General features: G+C 38.9%; 1 protein-coding gene across 1 annotated transcript; it reads right to left on the reverse strand.

Moving 5' to 3' along the window:
• Positions 1 to 165: 165 nt before the first annotated feature.
• HRG (histidine-rich glycoprotein) lies at positions 166 to 10,634 on the reverse strand. Its single transcript, XM_010285429.1, has 7 exons — positions 10,437 to 10,634; positions 7,377 to 7,484; positions 6,339 to 6,426; positions 5,650 to 5,816; positions 3,831 to 3,947; positions 1,657 to 1,743; positions 166 to 1,026 (listed from the first exon to the last, which is right to left on the reverse strand). Exons 1-7 carry the CDS (start codon positions 10,632 to 10,634, stop codon positions 166 to 168), a joined length of 1,626 nt encoding a protein of 541 aa, XP_010283731.1.
• Positions 10,635 to 18,730: the final 8,096 nt, after the last annotated feature.

The raw sequence follows: 18,730 nt of genomic DNA on the forward strand, positions 1-18,730 counted from the left end.
ATCAAGAGGCTAGTTGGAAAACTTGTCTTAATTATTATTTTCAACACTTCTCTTCCCTAGAAATAAAATAGCATGCACTTTCCGGTTCTCCACATGCTGTTTTCATTCATTGTACCACTGTCATTGGCCCTACATCTCTCAAGCCAGGAACATCTTTCTCTGGGGTCATGTAGGAGGATTTTCTGCCATGGAGCTATGTGGAAATAAAGGCATAATTTTTGGAAGAACAAGTTTGGAGTTTCCTGGGCACGACTTTGATTGTGTAGGGTGGTCTGGAAAATCTGGACTTCCTGGCATCTCCTTTAGACTTGAGCCAGTGAATGGAATACCTTCACCAGTGCTGGAGGAGTGAGGGTTGCTTTGGGATAGCTCAGGAAAGTTTGCAGTGGGGGGTGTGAGAGAATACTGCTGATTTAGGACTGGAATGCGATAGACCGCTCCTGTTATTTGGAATGGAAAGTACTTTCCCAATATGCTTCTCTTATTGCAGTGATGTCTGTAATAGTAATGACAGAGATGAGGATGGTGTCCTGGAGGAGGAAGGTCATGTGGTCCACGGTGGGGAGGAAGATGGTGGTGATGTGATCCATGAGGAAGGGGAGGAGGACAGTGTGATCCGCAGTGGGGACCAAAAGGACGATTATGAGGTTTGTCATGGGGAGGAGGAGCCACAGGGGGATGTTGTGGTTCCTCTTGGAGAGGAGGATGTAGTCCTTCATGGGGAGGAGGAGGGTGGTGATGTAGTCTACCATGGGGAGGAGGTGGAGGACAATGGTGTGGAGGGTGAAGGTGGTGATGTAGTCCACCGTGGTGGCAAGGAGAAAGAGCAGGTCCTTCATGGCTGTCTTGATGTTCTTCATTGAAACTATAGTTATGCTCAGGGTCTTCAGGTCTGGACTGAGAAGAGGGTGGACATCCATGTCTGTGATGATGTCTGTGATGATGTCTGTGACCAAAATGATGATGGGGATGTCTGTGTGGCTGTCCCAGAGTTGAATATCTGCATCTTTGCCCATAGTCATGCTGCTGTTTATAAAAACACCAGAGGAGGAAGTATTAAGTGGGATGTTAATAGGGCAGAAGAAAGTGGTGAGAAAGAGAAGTGGGAGTTAGTAGGTTTGCATTTGCAGTTCCAGTGATCTGTAAGGAAAAACTGTGTTTTTTTCAAGATAGAAGAGGAGTAGATGATAAAATGCCAAATTACTGAAAATAATCTGGAAATACTGCACAATAACAAAGTGAAATTTTATAGCCACCTGAGCAAAGTTTGTGACAGATCAAAACAAAATAAAACCCACACTGGAGTAACAGTTGTAATATAAACTGGAATACCAAATATGATAAAGAACATCTCCACTCCTCTTGCTTTCTAAAATTCCTTTGAACTTGTTTGCCTGTCTGTACTCATTGTAACTGAGGAGGATGACTGGACGGAGAGAAGACACCCTTGGAGGGAGCAGTACGGACAGCTTCACTCTTAATTCATCCTCTGATTGACCTAGCAGTCAAAAGCCAGTCTGTCCTAATGTGCTGCATCACACTCAGGCAATAATAAAGGGACATAAACAACCATTACAATCATCTGTCAGTCTGGACTAAGTGAGGTTGCTGTAGCCTGCGTGATAGCCAGAGACATTTCAGTATGTGAGTACCTACCCAGGGATGGTAGATTTCACAGCTTATATCTGTTCTGTCAGGTTCATCTGGGTCACTGATTATGCTTGCCTTACAGAATCCCATGTGCTAAGCAAAAGAAACAAAAAAAACCAACAATGCACATCTGGGTTCCTGTCATGGAGTTAGTAGAAGCTACTGAAAGTATAACTTTTTAAAAGTTAGACTAGTTCCTTCAATACCTAAGTATGTTTATAGAACCTAGCTAGATCCTGAGCTTTCTTACCAGTGATTAATAATGATTGAAATAGATGCCATTTTTTAGTGTTTTTGACTGTGAAGACCACTTCGCCATGTGCATCTAGAGGGCTACTACTCTTCATCTTACTTCTCTTTTGATGTCTGTAAGAAATCGGTCAGCTACTGATGTCTCCAAAAGAAGTACCCTGTGGGTGACTGATTTTTATTCCTTTTTTCTGTCTTTGCATGTCAAACATCTGTTCAGATGAGGCTGTTCTGAAATTTTGCTCGAAGTCCTCAAAAACAGACATGTGCAGCTATGCTGCTTCACACAAAGCTCAAGGTAGAGCTTTCCTCCATATTTGTTTTTTGAAAAGTAATTTGTTGTAATCTTTTAGCATTACTTCCCTTAGCATCCTATTAGCTGTGACTTTCACCTGCTGTCCAGTCGTTGTGCATGGAATTGCTCATGTGAAAGAGCACAGAACTCAGGCAAGGGGTTCTGGGTATGCTCTCTGTAGTGGATGCTTTATCTTGATATATGTTTGGGCCATTAGTAGCCTGTTACGATCAATGGTTAAAAATGTTAATAGCATTTTACACACACACTCCAGTGGTGGCAGCATTGAGAACAGAATTTAAAACCTCTAGCTATCTGGCTTGTGCTTCATTCTAGTGCACTTTTGCCTCCACTACCAGTTCATTCACAACTTTTTCCAGTCTTTTGAAGCATAAAGAGCCAGAGAAGAAAACGGGTGTAGATGAGACAAAAGTTCTACATGTTGGGTTTTTTCTCATATTTTTGTGTCACTCCTTCAGTTTCATTTCTGGGGAATAATTTATTCTGAAATTATGATCTTGCTTAGTTGTTTCTTCCGTGTAGACTATTATTGTAATGAGAAGGTGGGGTGAGGAGAGTACTTTCATAGTAGTCTGCAGACAGAATCACAGAATCATTAAGTTTGGAAAAGATCTTTAAGATCATCAAGCCCAACCATCAACCCAACACCACCATGTCCCAAAGTGCCACATCTACATGTTTTTTGAATACTCCCAGTGATGGTGACTCCACCACCTCCCTGGGCAGCCTATTCACCCTCTCAGTAAAGAAATTTTTCCTAATATCAAGTCTAAATCTCCCCTGACGCAACTTGAGGCCATTTCCTCTTGTTCTATTGGTAGTTACCTGGGAGAGGAGACCAACACCCACCTTACCACAACCCCCTTTCAGGTAGCTGTAGAGAGCAATGAGGTGTCCCCTCAGCCTCCTCTTCTCCAGACTGAACAACCCCAGTTCCCTCAGCCGCTCCTCATAAGGCTTGTTCTCCAGCCCCCTCACCAGCTTCGCTGCCCTTCTTTGGACACGCTCGAGCACCTCAACGTCCTTCGTGTAGTGAGGTGCCCAAAACCGAACACAGTATTCAAGGTGCGGCCTCACCGGTGCCGAGTACAGGGGCACGATCACTTCCCTACTCCTGCTGGCCACACTATTTCTGATACAGGCCAGGATGCTGCTGGCCACCTGGGCACACTGCTGGCTCATGTTCAGACAATGTTTTTTTCATTCAGACAAGCCTGAATGAAAAAAAAGTAACCCTGGGCTCACTGGGATGACATAATACATGTATTTTTTTCAAGATCTATGACTCAAATTAGTGTAAAACTTTTTATGAAAATAGCATGAATGATTTATTAGGAAATGGCCACAATTTGAATGTGGAAGCCAGATCCAAACTGAAAAGCTCACCTCTACATCTGTAATGTGCCAGACTCCAGTTACATTTAGATTTATGAGTTTAGAGTGACTCCTTATAGAATAAAAAGGAGCAGCTGTAAAATTAGGATCTGGACTTGGACATGCTGGATTTTTAATTTTGAGTTTGGGTGCATGCTTATAAGAAACACTTGGAAATATTGTAGGAAGATCTTCTTGGTGCTACCCACTGTATCAGTTCTCATTCTAAAACTTTACTTACAGCATGCCAGTCATCCAGAAAATCACATTCCAATGCCTGATCTGCTTGTTGTGTGGATTTGGAACAGTTGGTCTCTTTTACAGAGAATCCTAAAATATGACCTTCATGGGAGGCAGTCTGAAACCAAGAGGTAAAACAATATGTGGTAAATAGGTGTATTTAAAGTCCTGTAATTTTAAAAGCAACGATACTTCTTATTGTTGTCAAAACTGTGTCTATTCATGCTTTCATTACCTGTGCTGTTCAAATGTTCATAGATATACGCATATTCAGTAAAGAAAATTGATTAGATAATTTATACCTTACTTGCCTCACAACTTTCTGAGTTCCAGGAACAGTTGCTTTATTTCTTTGTCTAGTATGTGTATGTTATAAAATCTGTTACTTTTACAGCCTGTGTTTTTAGGAATTAATGTCCTTAGAGTCTTCTCCCTAAATTTCTGCTCCTGTGAAAATATGGAGATCTACTGGATGGCAACCATGCCTTTCCAGTGATGGGAGTGCATAGTAGTACAGTGCTGATGTTAATTTGGGATGAAATTCTGCCAGTTACTGTGAGATTGTTGCTTTGTCTGTTGTCAGTGGCATTATTCATAGAGAAGGCATTACTCCATAAGAACATGGGAGAAGGCCTTTATGATCCTATTAAAATCCATAAAGAGGTGTTTCATTTTAATTTCCAGCTGTAGTAGTAGTTTATTTCACGTCTGTGTTGAAGGTGTCCATAGCATGTGTGTGCACACAAGTTTCACCAGTTTAACTAAATCAGATACATATACTTTAGAGTGTATTTTTTATTATAATTCATATTTTCTGAGTGTCATGCAGTCTGTTGAAATCCAGTGGTGCAATCTAAATTGTCACTGTAGCTAAAGACAGTGAAGTGTGAAGACAAAGCACTTAGGGAGGAATCCATGAATCCAGGCAATCTGAAAACAGGCACTTGCTAAATGGGAGTAGGGATACATCCTGCATGGGACTACAGTGTAGATCACTGTCAAGTTTCTGAGGTTGGCATGCGATAATTTAGGCTGTGTCCACGAACAACATCTATTATGGTAGGGGCCATAGGACCTCATTACAGAGGTGTCCTGAACTGACACATGTGTTGACAGAATGATCCTGTGCTGTTTTAGTGAAGGTCTCCAATATCTACCAACAAGAAATTGCGGTGCTATGAGAGTTACACTTCAAATCACTGAAAGGATAAGTCTTCATATTGACATCACTCAAAGGTGGAGTTATTTACCAGAGCCAGTAGTTCTTCAAGAGGTACAGCACAGATACAAATTTGCCTCCTGTCCTTCAGAGCTCTTAGAGTGCTGATTTCGTCTGCAGTAGAGAGTCAAAATGATGTTGTGTTCCATTTTGTGTTGTACCCATGTGCTAAGTATTCTAAGAGTAAGAAGTTATCTGACTTCATTTGACAGAATGTATGACTGTGATAATACACATGACTGTACATCTTGGAGAACTCTGGTCAGTAGTAAATAAACTCTTGTATGTCACGACATGATAGGTAAATGGGCATTCAAAATAAAAATATGCACACAAAGAAGGCTCTGACATTTTGATTGCCATCATACTGCCATAGGTTTTTTAGCAGATGAGAAATACTTTTGCTTTCACATGCTTAAATTAAAGTTGACAACAAGTCTTTGCAGAAGTAGGACCTTCGATTTTAAGCAGATGATTTATTCTGAGAGGTGACAAGCAAGACTTCTGATCCTAGAAGGGTTTGAGTTCTGGTTCCATGGTTTTGGAGCCACTCACAAAATGTTGTCATTTATAAGTAATTCTAGGACAAAATGCCACTTACCAGCTTTAAAATCTTTTCAACTTTGTCCACATCAAAGTAGTTTGTGTGGTTACCCTCACTGTTGAATTTCTCCAGGGTCTTTGCAGCAATATTTTTATGTTGCTTTGTGACTTCTAAGATTTCAACTTTCACAGGACAATCTTTGCACTCCAATAAATCAGGAGGAACTGTGAAAACAGAAAATTTACTAATGTTGCAATGGATATTAAAATTCTTGGGAGTGTGCCTGTGCTGTTGATGTGAACTCACAATAAGAAACTGAAATGCAAGTATTTCCTTAGAAGTTAAATACCTATCCCTCACTCCACAAATACGGGTTTGTCCTGTAACATGAAAAAAACCCAAACTTGTGAAAATGAATATTTTCATTAATCTTTTAGCTACACCTTAGGCTATCACCCCAAATGGGCATTCTTTCCAAGTTTACTTTTTTTCTGATATTCATTATCATGTTTTGGTGAACCGGAATGGTGGTATCATCTGACATTAATAAAGTCTGCTTTAGAAGAGTAGGGTAACCTTAATTCTATTACTCATTCTTAACATTCCATTTGAATTATCTAAAATATGAATTGCAAGCAGATGAATGAGTCTGTTACAGTTACCATACACTAGTAGTGCAGAGACTTGTAATTTGGTACTAGAGCTGGTTTGAGGTATGCATTGGCTTACAACAGTGGTTATTTTACCTGGACTTAATGTACAGTTAAATCCATATAGTTGAGGTTTCTTCAGCAGCTGGCTTATATATGTGACAATCTTACATTGCCCAAAGTCCTGAGAGGATAAAAAAATATATGATTATGATGTTATTTTCACTGGATTTAATTGGATATAGGTGATCATAGAAATTATGCCTCCTTTTAATGTACAGTACTTCTAAGAATAACAGATGTGGTAATTAATGGAATGTTTGTGTTCAGATAAAATATGATCTCCCTCCACAAGAGCCTTTATTTTAACTCTCTGCTTGCATGACCGAGTAAGCAATGGAAAACTAAACCAGCCTTCTCTTAGAACCAGTCATTCTAATACTTATTTACAGTAAGATAATACTAGCTTGCAGGGGAAGTTAGGATGTCAGAGATACTCAAGGTTACATAAGGATAGACCTTTTCTTCCATTCTTTTTCCCCATCTTATTAAAAAGAGTAAAAGCCTTCTCTCCTCATGGCCTTCCTGCTTTGTCCTGTGTGGTAGTATCACAACTCTCCTATTTAAATAAAGTTTTGGACTGGTAGTTCCCATCCCAGTCATTGGACTGCAACAATAAAGGACAAGTATTGCTACGTATCATATGTGTACTGACACTACGAATATTCTACATTGTCATACTACAAATGCTATGACAGAAAACTGACAAAATATAGCACTGGTATTTCTAGTTAATATACTGGGAACATGCTTTAAAAAAAAATTTCTAGTTAGCCCTTTAGTTGTCTGCGAATTAGTCTTAAAACATCAGTACTGCTACCTGCAGTGGAATGGGGAGTATAGCTCCTTTGAGACAACTAATTAAATGAAGCTGCATTTATTTGAGGAGTCAACCCTTTTCCAAACCTTTAGCTTATGTTTAACAACTCTAGAATTCAATAGATTTTCTTTTATAGTGAACCATGTTGAAACCTAGTCTTCATTTAGAGATTTTGTGACACAGAAATTTCTGAGCAGTTCAGATGAAGATCAAGGTAATGAACTATATGACTCTGCCTGGGTGCCATTACTTGCCATGGAATAGATGTCACTGTATTCACAAGACTCCCAGTGTCTTCTGGATAATACAGAGCATTCAGTTTCCAGCACATCCAAAGTTAAGTAGAGTACTGACAAATTTCCCTGGAAGAGAAGTGCAGGTGAAAAAGAGTTTGTATACAAGAAGTTTGGTCTGAAAGAAACTTTTTTTGAAGTAGATATGTTTAATCTTTAATGTAGCTTCCCCAGTTCCCTATTAAGGTTTTTCTGAGCTGACAAGCGTAGAAAGGGTTTAGGCTGGAAGGGGCCTTTGGAGGTTATCTTGTCCAGCCACTTGCTCAAGGCAAAGCTAACTTCAAAGTTAGATTCAGCTGAGTTCTATATATCACCAAAGCAGATGTTCCACAACCTCTTTGGGCCATTCCAGTACTTAACCACTTTCTCCATAATTTGTTTTTGGCCTGTCAGAATTTCCCTTCCTGCAACTCAACAACTGTTGCCTCTTATCCTTTTGTTGAGAACCTGTGAAAAAAGTCTGTTGTTAATCTGGCATCCACCAATTACGGAAAATGCCCATGTTAAAAAGTGGCCATTCCCTTTCTGATTTTCACATAGAACATACTGGTCTATTAGGAAATCGGTTGTCTAGGCAGCCAATTATATAGCTACATCCATTTCAAATGACCTTAGTGACCAGATACTCTTTCAGAACTTCGCTTCCTGCTCAGTTTATTCAGGCAGTGATGCAACAAAGCTGTAATAATCCCTACAAAGTCAGGAGCCTTAGCTCTGAAATTCTTACAGTATGTTCTGTCTCCTGAGCAAATAGGATGGAGAATCAGTATTTGAAATTGGCTGCCAGTGTAATGGGATGTAGTGTTAAGAATTATCTGTGGCCCACAGGAACAGTTTTGTATTTGTATCTCAATTCACATTTAGAATGGATTATTTAAACTTCATGCAACCCTTGTATGGACATACAGAATGAACACAGGCGTATTTTATTTTGTCTTTTAGATAAAATAATGCAAAGCCCTTCACTGTGAATAAGTGTCCTCAGGCTTTATGAAATTTCATCCATTCAGATTCCTTTTTCAGAGTGTTTTTGTACAGATGAGACCTTGAGAAAGAATTACTGCAGTCTAGTGTAATAATTTTATTAGTGAGAGCCCACCAGTGTCGTGTTAAACACTAGTTTTTCTGTATGCATATATCTTAGCATTGTCTCTATCTTAAAAATAGGGGTTAGGTGATTTGCACAAAGACACATGTTACTCAATGGCAGAGTGAGGAAAAGAATATAGTTGTCCTGGACACCCATCCTGCCCACTAGCCCCATGAGTATTTTCTGCTTAGGGGTAGTTAGTATTTCTATTTTATTTTATAAATCCCAATAATCTCAAGCTGCTAGTCAACATATTAGTAAAATGCAGACAGAGAACAGAGACAGTAAGAAAGACTATTTTTTTTCTGATTTATATTTATGGAATTGCACTGAACAGAAAGGTAAGATAGGTAAGATAGTCTTTTGTAAAATGTGCTGTTCACTAAATAAAATAAAATGATGTTCTGATCTTTTTTTGAATATTATTTTTCTAATGTCATCTTGGCAGTGGAGCCAACATAACTTCTTGCACAATAGCATATATGATCAGTATGCAGGAGACCACACCTGGTAGCTTTGGGTCTGAGAAGATACAGAGACCTTACAGGAAGGGTTTTTTCTGTTCTTGTAGACTCTATGTGATAGCGGAAGTCCTGGATTGCAAAAACAGCAAAATTCATTAAGGGTACAAAGCAAAACATGGTAGTCTAGTAGTTATAGCATTCATCTGGAAGTGTGAATCCTCAGCTCTGGTCCCTATTCCAAATTATGGAATAGTTATAGTTTATATAGTCAATAATTGGTTAAAGTGTAGAAACACTGAGATTTTTTCTTTTCAGAAGATTTTTCTCATTCATCCAATGAATTTTACATGTCTTACTGCCCAGTGGCTCCAACTCCACAGCAGTGGCACACATAGCTGCCCAGCAGCAGCATTCTTCAAGGATGGGAGACCTGAGGGTTTAAATCTCTTAATGCTGAGGAAGATTGATTGCTTTGTAGATGGGCCCTTTACCTACCTGGCTGTTGTATAAAAGCCAATAGCATCACTTGCCACATCCTTGTCTTTGAAAAACAAAATAATCCATCAGGTTTTTTGAAAGTATACCTGAGGACCTATAGGAATTTGAGCTTTGGGTCACTTTCTGAGCTTTTTTTTTGTCCTAACAGGGAGTCTTAAGCAGCTTTATCAAAAATAGCCTGTTTTTTCAGTTGCCATACTGAGATGTGTAATACACTTCTTAAACAATGCATGTGTGCCTGGATTCTAGTTTCATAATCAAGCAGCTAAAAGGTAGCCGGGTGCATTAGTAAACCTGTATGTACTTGGTCTCTTTTATCTACTAGTTAAAGAAATTTTATATTCTATTGCTTTTTCTGACATTGATTTGCTTTGGCATTTAGGCAATCACTGAGAAAGGCTTATGTATCCTCTCTAGGAAACAGAAATAGAAATAGGAAGGAAATAGGAAATGTCTGATACGGATTCTCTACCCAGCCCTTCCCTTGTTTTTCAGAGTAGCATTTTCATCTCCTTTGATGACCTCTGCTTTTTTCCATTCCCTCCAGTTATCCAGCTATCTCCAAAATTAAGATAATAACAAAATACCTATCTTGCAGAATGCATTGATCTAATTAATGTTAGACATTTGCAGATTAAAGAAACTCTCAGAATATAAATTTTGAACATCTGAGACCTAACAACAGACAGGACAGATTAATTTCCGGTGTTGTAAAAAGCTGTTCAGAGCATCTCTTACGCCAACATCCTGTCAGCCAAGAGAATAGAAGGCATTCAGCATTGCTCGAAATCAAGCTTACGTACAATGCATCATGCACAAATGAATACTAAGGTAGTGTAAATCAGAGCTGATTCACTGAGTTACATCAGCGTTGCTCTGTTAAAAGCAATAAACATAAGCTTTTAATCATCTGGCTCATTCTTTTAAAATCACAGTCTTGTGTAAATCAGCCTTTAAATTGGTACTTACTAGATGTAGTTCATGTGCATCAGCAACACGGAATAAACCAAAAACATAGCCATCTCTGCAATGTCTGTTGACCAAATCCAGGGCCACTCCTGCATCTGTTTCAATGGTATTACAGTCTGCAGATGTAATGCTTGTTTTGTTTTGGGCATTAGAGCACTGCAGTAGGGTTAGGAAAAAAGCTGAAGCTAGGAGCAGCATTTTGTTTGCAGTGTTAGGTCACTTCTGTCCATGCTCTGATAAAGTCAGTAGTGTGCTTTTAAATCAGAGTAGCAAGTTATAAATGAATGCTAAAAGGGCATGGTTTTATATAAATTTAAGTATTGTGTCAGAGGGACATTACCTTGACCCTGGATTAACATTTGCAAACAGCAAGTTAATGATTATACAGTGATTAAGCAGATTTTGAGGAAAGTAGGCCTTATAATACTCTCTGAACTACCCATCAAAGGGACTATGTCTGTGATTCTTTAAGCAGGCATTGTGCAATAGTGTTTTACTATGAAAAATACTTAGCTTCTAACAGTGTGCTGCTAAGCCTGGCATTAAGAAGGTCCAGTTTATGTGTGCAGGTATTATGTAATCTTGGTTTTCCGTTTACTGTAAAAACAGTTGAACTGAAAATATACTGAAATGTTTGTGGTCAAATGACAGATATATCCTTATCCCTGCTTTTACAGATCCTTACCTAGCAGAGGACTAGTGAAAGGCAAACAAGGACATCACTTAGGTTTGGAAAAGGGATGTAGCTCAAGGTGCACTTGCAAGCCAGTGGTCCATAGCTTCTATGTGTGTACCTGCTACTCTTCCAGCTTGAGAAAATTTAGAGCAGACTTCTATCAGCTTTACATCATTTCACACTGGTACACAGAATGGGACTGACTGGCTTAATACCGATGTAATCTAGGCATGTCATGAAGTGACACAAAGCTGCCTTTGCATTCTCTGTCTGAGCAGTTTTATGTGCTCTTTGGCTGTGGTAGCCTTCATAGACTTCTTTAGAGAATTTCTGGTAATTTTTTTTATTTATTAAAATAATTCAGTACATACTAAGATTCATACCTTTCACAGGATACGCCAATATCCTCTGCTAAGAAGAAAGGAGATGTTGTCTCAGTGTATTCAAAATCTTTTATTCATGATAGTTTAAGACATTCTTAAAAGGCAGTAATTGCTTGTCAGGGAGTGGCTGAAGTTTGAATGCAAAATTCAAACTCTGAATAAGAAAATAAAAAAATTCAGTGTGAGTCCAAAATGACAAGGTCAGATTCAGATGAGAAATTTTCCAAATCCTGATTGGTCTGAAGGGTTGGATCAGCTTCTAATAGAAAAAGGTGCTAGCTATGTAATTGACTTCAGTTTACATGTTTGACTTTGAAGTTTTTCATTGACTTATTTTTGTGAGAAACATTGGGAAATATAATGGGTAATCATCCTTAACCCTTACCTCATTTCATTAATCCTTATTAAAAAAAAAATCCAACTTTTAGCATGTCTGGTGTCTAAGAAATCATATCTTAAAATGCATAAAGCTGAAGCAGTGGCTTTCTTTTACAGTTCAGGACACACTTAAGATTTCTCTGGTAGTAGATAAGCTAAATGGGGAATACTACAATATTAGAACCAGGGGCACTCAAAACTAGTGTGAATCAGTTTAAAATGGATAAAAATAGTCTCCATGCAATGGGTAGTGAACTTCTGGAATTTATTGCGCAGAAAGATGTGGAGGCAGACAGTATAAGCAGGGTCAGAAATGCCTTAGAAAAGTTCGTGGATAGCAGGTCCATAAGTGGATACTAGAAGGACTAAGCAGATAAGTACTCTTTTAAATCCCTAGTACAATGATTCTGGATACTGGAAAAGTACAAGGGGAACGGTTTGCAGAAAGGGGGCATGTCATATGTTTCTCATAACCACAGTTGTCTTTTGCCACTGTGAGAGATGAATACTGGGCTGGATGAACCACTGTTCTGGTGCAGTAGGGCAATTGTTTTATGTTTTTATAATATTTCATTATAATAATTCAGAATTTCTTCTGGAAGATTGAAAAAAAGCAGTGGAATAAATGTTGTATAAATAATCAAAGACATTTGAAATGCATCTCATCAGTTAAAAATAATAATCTCATCATTGCTGTGTGCCAAATTGCAGCCCCATTCATTACCTACAATACTGTTTAATTTTTCAAGTGGGCAGTCATATTGAAGAAAGGCATCAGATTAGGTAATTTATAACATAATTCCCTTAGTTGTCTATCGTTTGCAGATTGATTGGGTTTTTTTCTCCTTTTGTTCAGTGCTGTTCATTGTGACACCGATCATTTTCTTGACAGTGGCTTATGTATTTTTTATGTATGAAACAGAAACACTATGAATAAAAATTAGAAAATGTACAATCCCTGCAAAATTGACTGCAGAAGTGAAAGTAAGATTCTGTTCCCACTGTAGCGGGTTTTGTCTTTGACTTCTTTGGAAAAGAAAGATTGGACTCTATTATTAAAGCATAGCATGGACAAGCATTCCAGGCACAGTTAGAGCAGTTAATTAAATATTGGTTGTACTTGAGTCAGTATAATGTATTTTTATAATTTCTCATCCAGTTTAATATCTTTTTTAATACGCATTTTGTTTTTATATTTATTGCTTCTAAGTTTTGTGTATTGTTTTAGTGAAGGTATTTCTATAAATGGATTGCTTGCAGGAATAGGAATATTTATCCAAACATGGCATTTTTCTTGACTAGCTCTTCAAAAGCTTTTTTATCTCTATGACTTTTACCAAGGCTTGACTTGAGCAACAGTAAGAGGTGATCCATATTCAAACTTTAAGGACTTGGTAATAAACATCCATCCTAAACCTCTCCAGAAATCTGTGAGAACACACCAAAAAGAGTTTATTTTCTGCACTTGAAAAACAGGGTATCAAATGCTTAATAAATAGAACTTTATTCTAAGGGGAAAAGAAAATGAGGGTTGACAAATAAAGGAGATAATATGCAATAACCAGTTGCTCCTTTCCTAAAGTATAGCCATAACTATTTACAGATATCTCTGATTTCTTGGGAGAGCGACTGCTATACTAGCTGACTGTTCTATCTTCTGCAGTAGCACTTTACTCACAGGCTGGGGTTATCAAATTACACAGCTCAGTCAATTATGCAGGGAGCAAGACCCTATCTGTCTCATAGCTTGTGCTGCTCTGCAGTTGCTGTTGTTTCTGCTCCTAAACAAGAGTACAGGTAACAGACACATGTGTGGCTCCAGTTGCTTATAGATGAATTCTTGGCTAGCTTGTCTTTACTTTTTTTCAGTCTGTGATGCCTCATAGCTTCAGACCAAGGTGGAGCGATTTTACACCTTGACGCAAAAAAAAAAAAGAAAAAGTTTTGCAGTTTTTGGGGTAACTTCACATTTAAGAGAAATGGGTGCCTTCTGATGCAAATGCAATGTTATACATGTTTGCTTCAGTTATGGTCTTCAAAGCAGCAGCTGCAGCTATACCTTCCTCTCCCTGCCTGCAGCTTATTTTTCTTTACTAGTCACCAGTTTTTTATCAAACTTTTAGAAGCTTCATCACCTTCTCTATGAAATTTCATTCAAACAAAATGAAAGTCCAAAAGCTATTTGGAGGAGACCGACTGTTAAGTGAGCAAGTTGACAATGTAGTTACAAAAGTCTCATTGCTTAGGAGGCCTCAAGAACTAATACAGGGAATAAAAAGGGTATCGGTACTCCTTGTCTTGCCCTCAGTGGCTTTGGCTGCAAATTGCTTTCTAGAAAAAATACACCCTAATTGTAAGTTGATGACCTTAAGGATATGTTGCAAGACTGACCTCTTTGCTGAGGGACTTGAGAGGCTGGGAGAAACGTGGGGTTAAGAATTTGATGTTAAGAATGGGGTCAGAGGAAGGTCTAAGGGATTTTACTTTTTGTGGGCTTGTGGCATTATGCTGTTCTTAAAATTTAAGCTTTAACTCATGCTTATAAGTTGTAGTAGGTTAACATAAGGGAAGTATTGGCAACTGTCGTGATTGTATAGCATTTATGATTATATCTAGTGGAAGGTCTTTCAAATCTGCCTTTGGAATCAACATAATATATGTATATTCTGAATACAGCTGCTTAACATGTATAATTTTAGAGATTCTGAAGAAAATGTTTAACCATGAAGTGTGTACAATAGGTAGGTTAAACAGTCAGACAAATAGAATTTATAATTAATTTATTTTATAAAAACCTTGATTTTTAAACCTATCTTGAGAACTTTGATGTCTGGGCCTTGCTTTTTAAAATCTTTTTGATTGGCCAAAGGTGAGTGTAGGAGAAGAGTAGCTGAAAAATCTAGATAAATACATACCCAATTTATGCATAAATAAACAAGCATATCTTATTCTGTACCCTTTGAATGTTTACTGCCCCTCTTTTTTTGCATTCATCATGCCTCACCTATATTCAGAGGTAAAGGCTTGATAATATCTGGCAAAAACATCAACAGTCCTGGAGGTCACCGACCGTTGGTTATCTGTGCCTGAATAAAAAACATTGTCGATGTGAAACTGGAATGTTTGCTCAAAGAAACATCAGACCAGATTTTTTCTGGACATTGCCCAGATAGGAAGTTAATAATGGATGATATAATATTGTAAGATCAATAAGTGTTGAAAAACTGTAAAACAAAATTGAAGAGTGAATTGGGAATTGTCTGCCAAAATCCACCCACTTCTCATCTCCAGTGCCTGGATGGAGAGCTTCTGTCTATTACTGGCCTGTTCTCTGCTGGACGAGGAGAAGCAGCGCTTAACATTTGATAGTGCTGGGAGGAAAAGAGAGCATTTGGGGTGTAACTGAAGGTACATAGGGTGTGTTACTGCAAGTTGTTTTGCCTAGTTTGGCTAGAAGGTGAGAGACGAGGCTAGAAGATGAAGAGGTTTGGCACTATCTGGGCATGTTTTTTGGAGAATTTGCTGCAGTCCTGTCTGATCATGCTGTCACATAGAGTAAATGTGCAGAGACCAGATGCATTGTATCCTGTGTGCTTATCTGTCCATGTGGGCATGTTGGAGGGAGAAAGCCACAGTGCTAGTCCACTGACAGATTGGCATAAATATGCTGAATCAGCAGCAGGATTTGAAGTAGTGATGACTAAACACCATCAGCTGTTAATCACAGCAGTGCCATCTGGGGCTGCTGCAGTATCCAGGTATGTCCTGAGGGCAAAGGAAACACAGAAACAATACATCTTCAGTCTCCTACTTGTACTTCAAGAAATTAGTCTTGGACATTAGTACCAGGCCTCAGTCATGGTAAACATTGGTGGTGGCCTACGTGACACTGAAGGCAGAGTACAGGAATCACTGTGCTGGAGTGGCCACAACAAATAAAGGAAATGCCCATAAATCTGCACTGACCACTGATGCTTGCTGATCTGCACTGTAGATACAGTTACCGCTTAGATAAACACCTCTTCTGTTATTTATTTTTAAATCATAGAAGTCTTTGAACCCAGATCTCAGATCCAAGCTAGAGAAAGTATTGATTCAGAAGTCATTTCTGAGTCTCGTCTGTGGTACAGGCTAAGCAATATCCAAACTGAATGCTCAAAACTGTGGATCCAGACTTTCAGATGTCCTAACTCCCCCTTTTTATGTTCACACTAACTCCACGCCATTTATCTTTATTTGCTGCTCTTGATGTTCAATTTACTATTGTAAGCAGCTGTAGTCAAGAAAGAGAACTAACTGAAACAGGGTATTCTTGGCTGTGGCTAGTGGTTAATGATGATGGTTTCTTCCCTAGTACTCCTTTTGTGGAAGAATCCTGTTACATATGTTCATATAAATCTCAGTAGTATCATTAAACTGATGAAGCCAAAGTGAGATTAGAATCAACATGCAAAGAGTTAATAAAATAGACCTCATTATAAGATAGCAGAAGTGAGAAGTATGGAGATTAACTGAAAAAAGGGGCAAAAGAAGCATTTTGAAAATCACTAAGTGTGACAAGCTGTTGCCCCTATGCTCTTGTCCTCTGACTCACTAAAGCCAACGGTGCTCTGTGTGAGGGCATGGAGTGATGCCTGGTATCCCTGATTTCGGCACATGGCAAATCAGCAGCTTCTCTGCAGGGCAGTAGAACACACTGGTCGTGTTAGGGAAACCTAAGCTGGCAAAGGTGAGACTTCCCGAGGGGAAAAACAAGATGCTGTAATTTGATGAGTTGATAAAAAGAGAAATGCCGACACAGCCTAGGGCTCATACTGTGGTAAGAATTGGATACAATTTGAATTTTATGATTTTCAGAGAACTACCTGATTTGAATGAATGAAATCAAAATATGTTGAAATTTCTCATTATGTGGAATTGAAATGGAATTATTTTTTGCTCAGTTGATGTGTTTCATGCATCACTTTTTGGTTTATTTTACTCTTTGAAGCACTTAAATTACTCCTTTGTATAAAATTTATGTTTCTAAGAGTTTTGCAAGTTGAAAAGACAAGCATATTTGTTGTGAACATAACTCTATACAATATTTCAAAATATCAGTCAAAATAAAGTACTTTTATTTAGATTATATTGATAATAATTAATACATTTTAATCAAATTGTGTAATGCTAGAATACTTTAACCAAATCATAATTTTTTATTGAAAGGCTCTTTGAATGGAGAAATTATCCAGCATCTCTAGGGATGATTCAGCAGCATAAAAACTTCAGAAACAATAATATTTTATTGATTTTGTTCTGAACAAATGATTTTACAGATCTGGTGGCAACTAGAGAAAGGCTTTGTGGTCTCATACAAGCTCCATAATTATTGCAAATATCAGTGTAGTTATGGCCACAAATGACATTTCTTTCTTGTGTTCACTCTTTTTCTTCTTCTTGTCTTCTCATTTATTTTTATTTGTTATTGTCGGTACAGTTGCTATGTCTGGCTTTATTGAAATTGATTTTTCTTAGCTACAGGCTTTAGAGTGTCCCCGTGGTTTTTATTATAAGGCAGTTATATGACCTATCTCAAGAAATAATTAGGCTGATTTTGTAAATCATCATTTTTCCTGCACAGCGGGGTCAGTAAAGCATAAGAATCTGAATAGCATGGTCTTGATTCTCCACCAGCCAGAGTCATCTGCAGAGGTTTCACACATGGGTAGCCTTTTCCATTTTCTTTAAGTGAGGGTATAAAACATTAGCAAAAAAATAATCTTTCTTGAGATCTCCCACAGGAAATAAAAAAATAGGCTAAGCTGACCACATTGTAATTAAGAAGCTAACCTGTAAAATCATAAAAACCCACTAGCCTTTAATGCTGAAGAGTATTGAAGTCCTCTTCCCCGTTTATACAGCACCCAGCTGGGTGTGACGGTAAGGGAGCACCCCTCTGCTGGCGGCTTGGCTGCCGGGGCCATGGCCCACTCAGCGACAGCACAGTTGGGGTTGTTCCCGTTCCCCTTGGTGACGCTGGGGACAGGCTCCCAGGCAGCGCTGCAGAGAGGTCACAGCCAGGGCCGACCTGACCCCGCTTCCCACAGGAGCTGCTTTAAGCTCAGGCTGTAGCATTTTGGCCCCTGCCTGAGCTATAGCTCCTGCTGCGTCACAGCTGTGCCTGTGCCTGGCTGTGGACCCAGCTGATCCAGACCCAGACCTGCAGCCTGTCTTCCTGGCCTGACCTCAGACCTGCCTCGTCACTGTGGACTTGCTTGGAGACCAGTGGGCTGTGTCTGACTCTGGTTACTATAACCAGACCAGATCCTGACCCTGACTTGCTAACTCATGTTCCTGGCTTGACCTCAGACCTGGCTCATCACCCATGAACTTACGTGGTGATCTGACTTCTTCCTATAACCTGACCTGGGTCTGCCCTGCTCGCCTCGTTCAGGTACCATGGGACAGGCTGCTGCTGCGCCAGGCTGGTTATCGGGCTTGGCTCCGTCTCACCATCCCTTGGGGAGCAGCCATCCCGCACCGTACCCTGACAGACTTTTGCTACTGAGGATATTTTTTTTCTGATGCCTTTGGGCTGTCTCAGCCCTGTAAGTTCTTTTAGCCTCTGCAGTTACTTCTCCTTCATGCTCTTACTGATGGGAAGAATTTGAGAACTAAAAGCCAAATTCTTTTATTGGAAAATGCCCCAGTTAAATTTCTTTTTCTAATCTACTCTTATGCTTCCTTAAAACTGAGAACTCCAAAGATGAAGATTGTAATAAATGATTTATTTAAAGACGTCACACACATTGAAAGACCAGGTTGCCATTGTGGCTGATATTTTGTTGCAGGTAGTTGAGGTGATTAGATGCTGG

Source organism: Phaethon lepturus, unplaced genomic scaffold, assembly GCF_000687285.1.
Source record: "Phaethon lepturus isolate BGI_N335 unplaced genomic scaffold, ASM68728v1 scaffold15004, whole genome shotgun sequence".
Lineage (NCBI taxonomy): Eukaryota > Metazoa > Chordata > Aves > Phaethontiformes > Phaethontidae > Phaethon > Phaethon lepturus.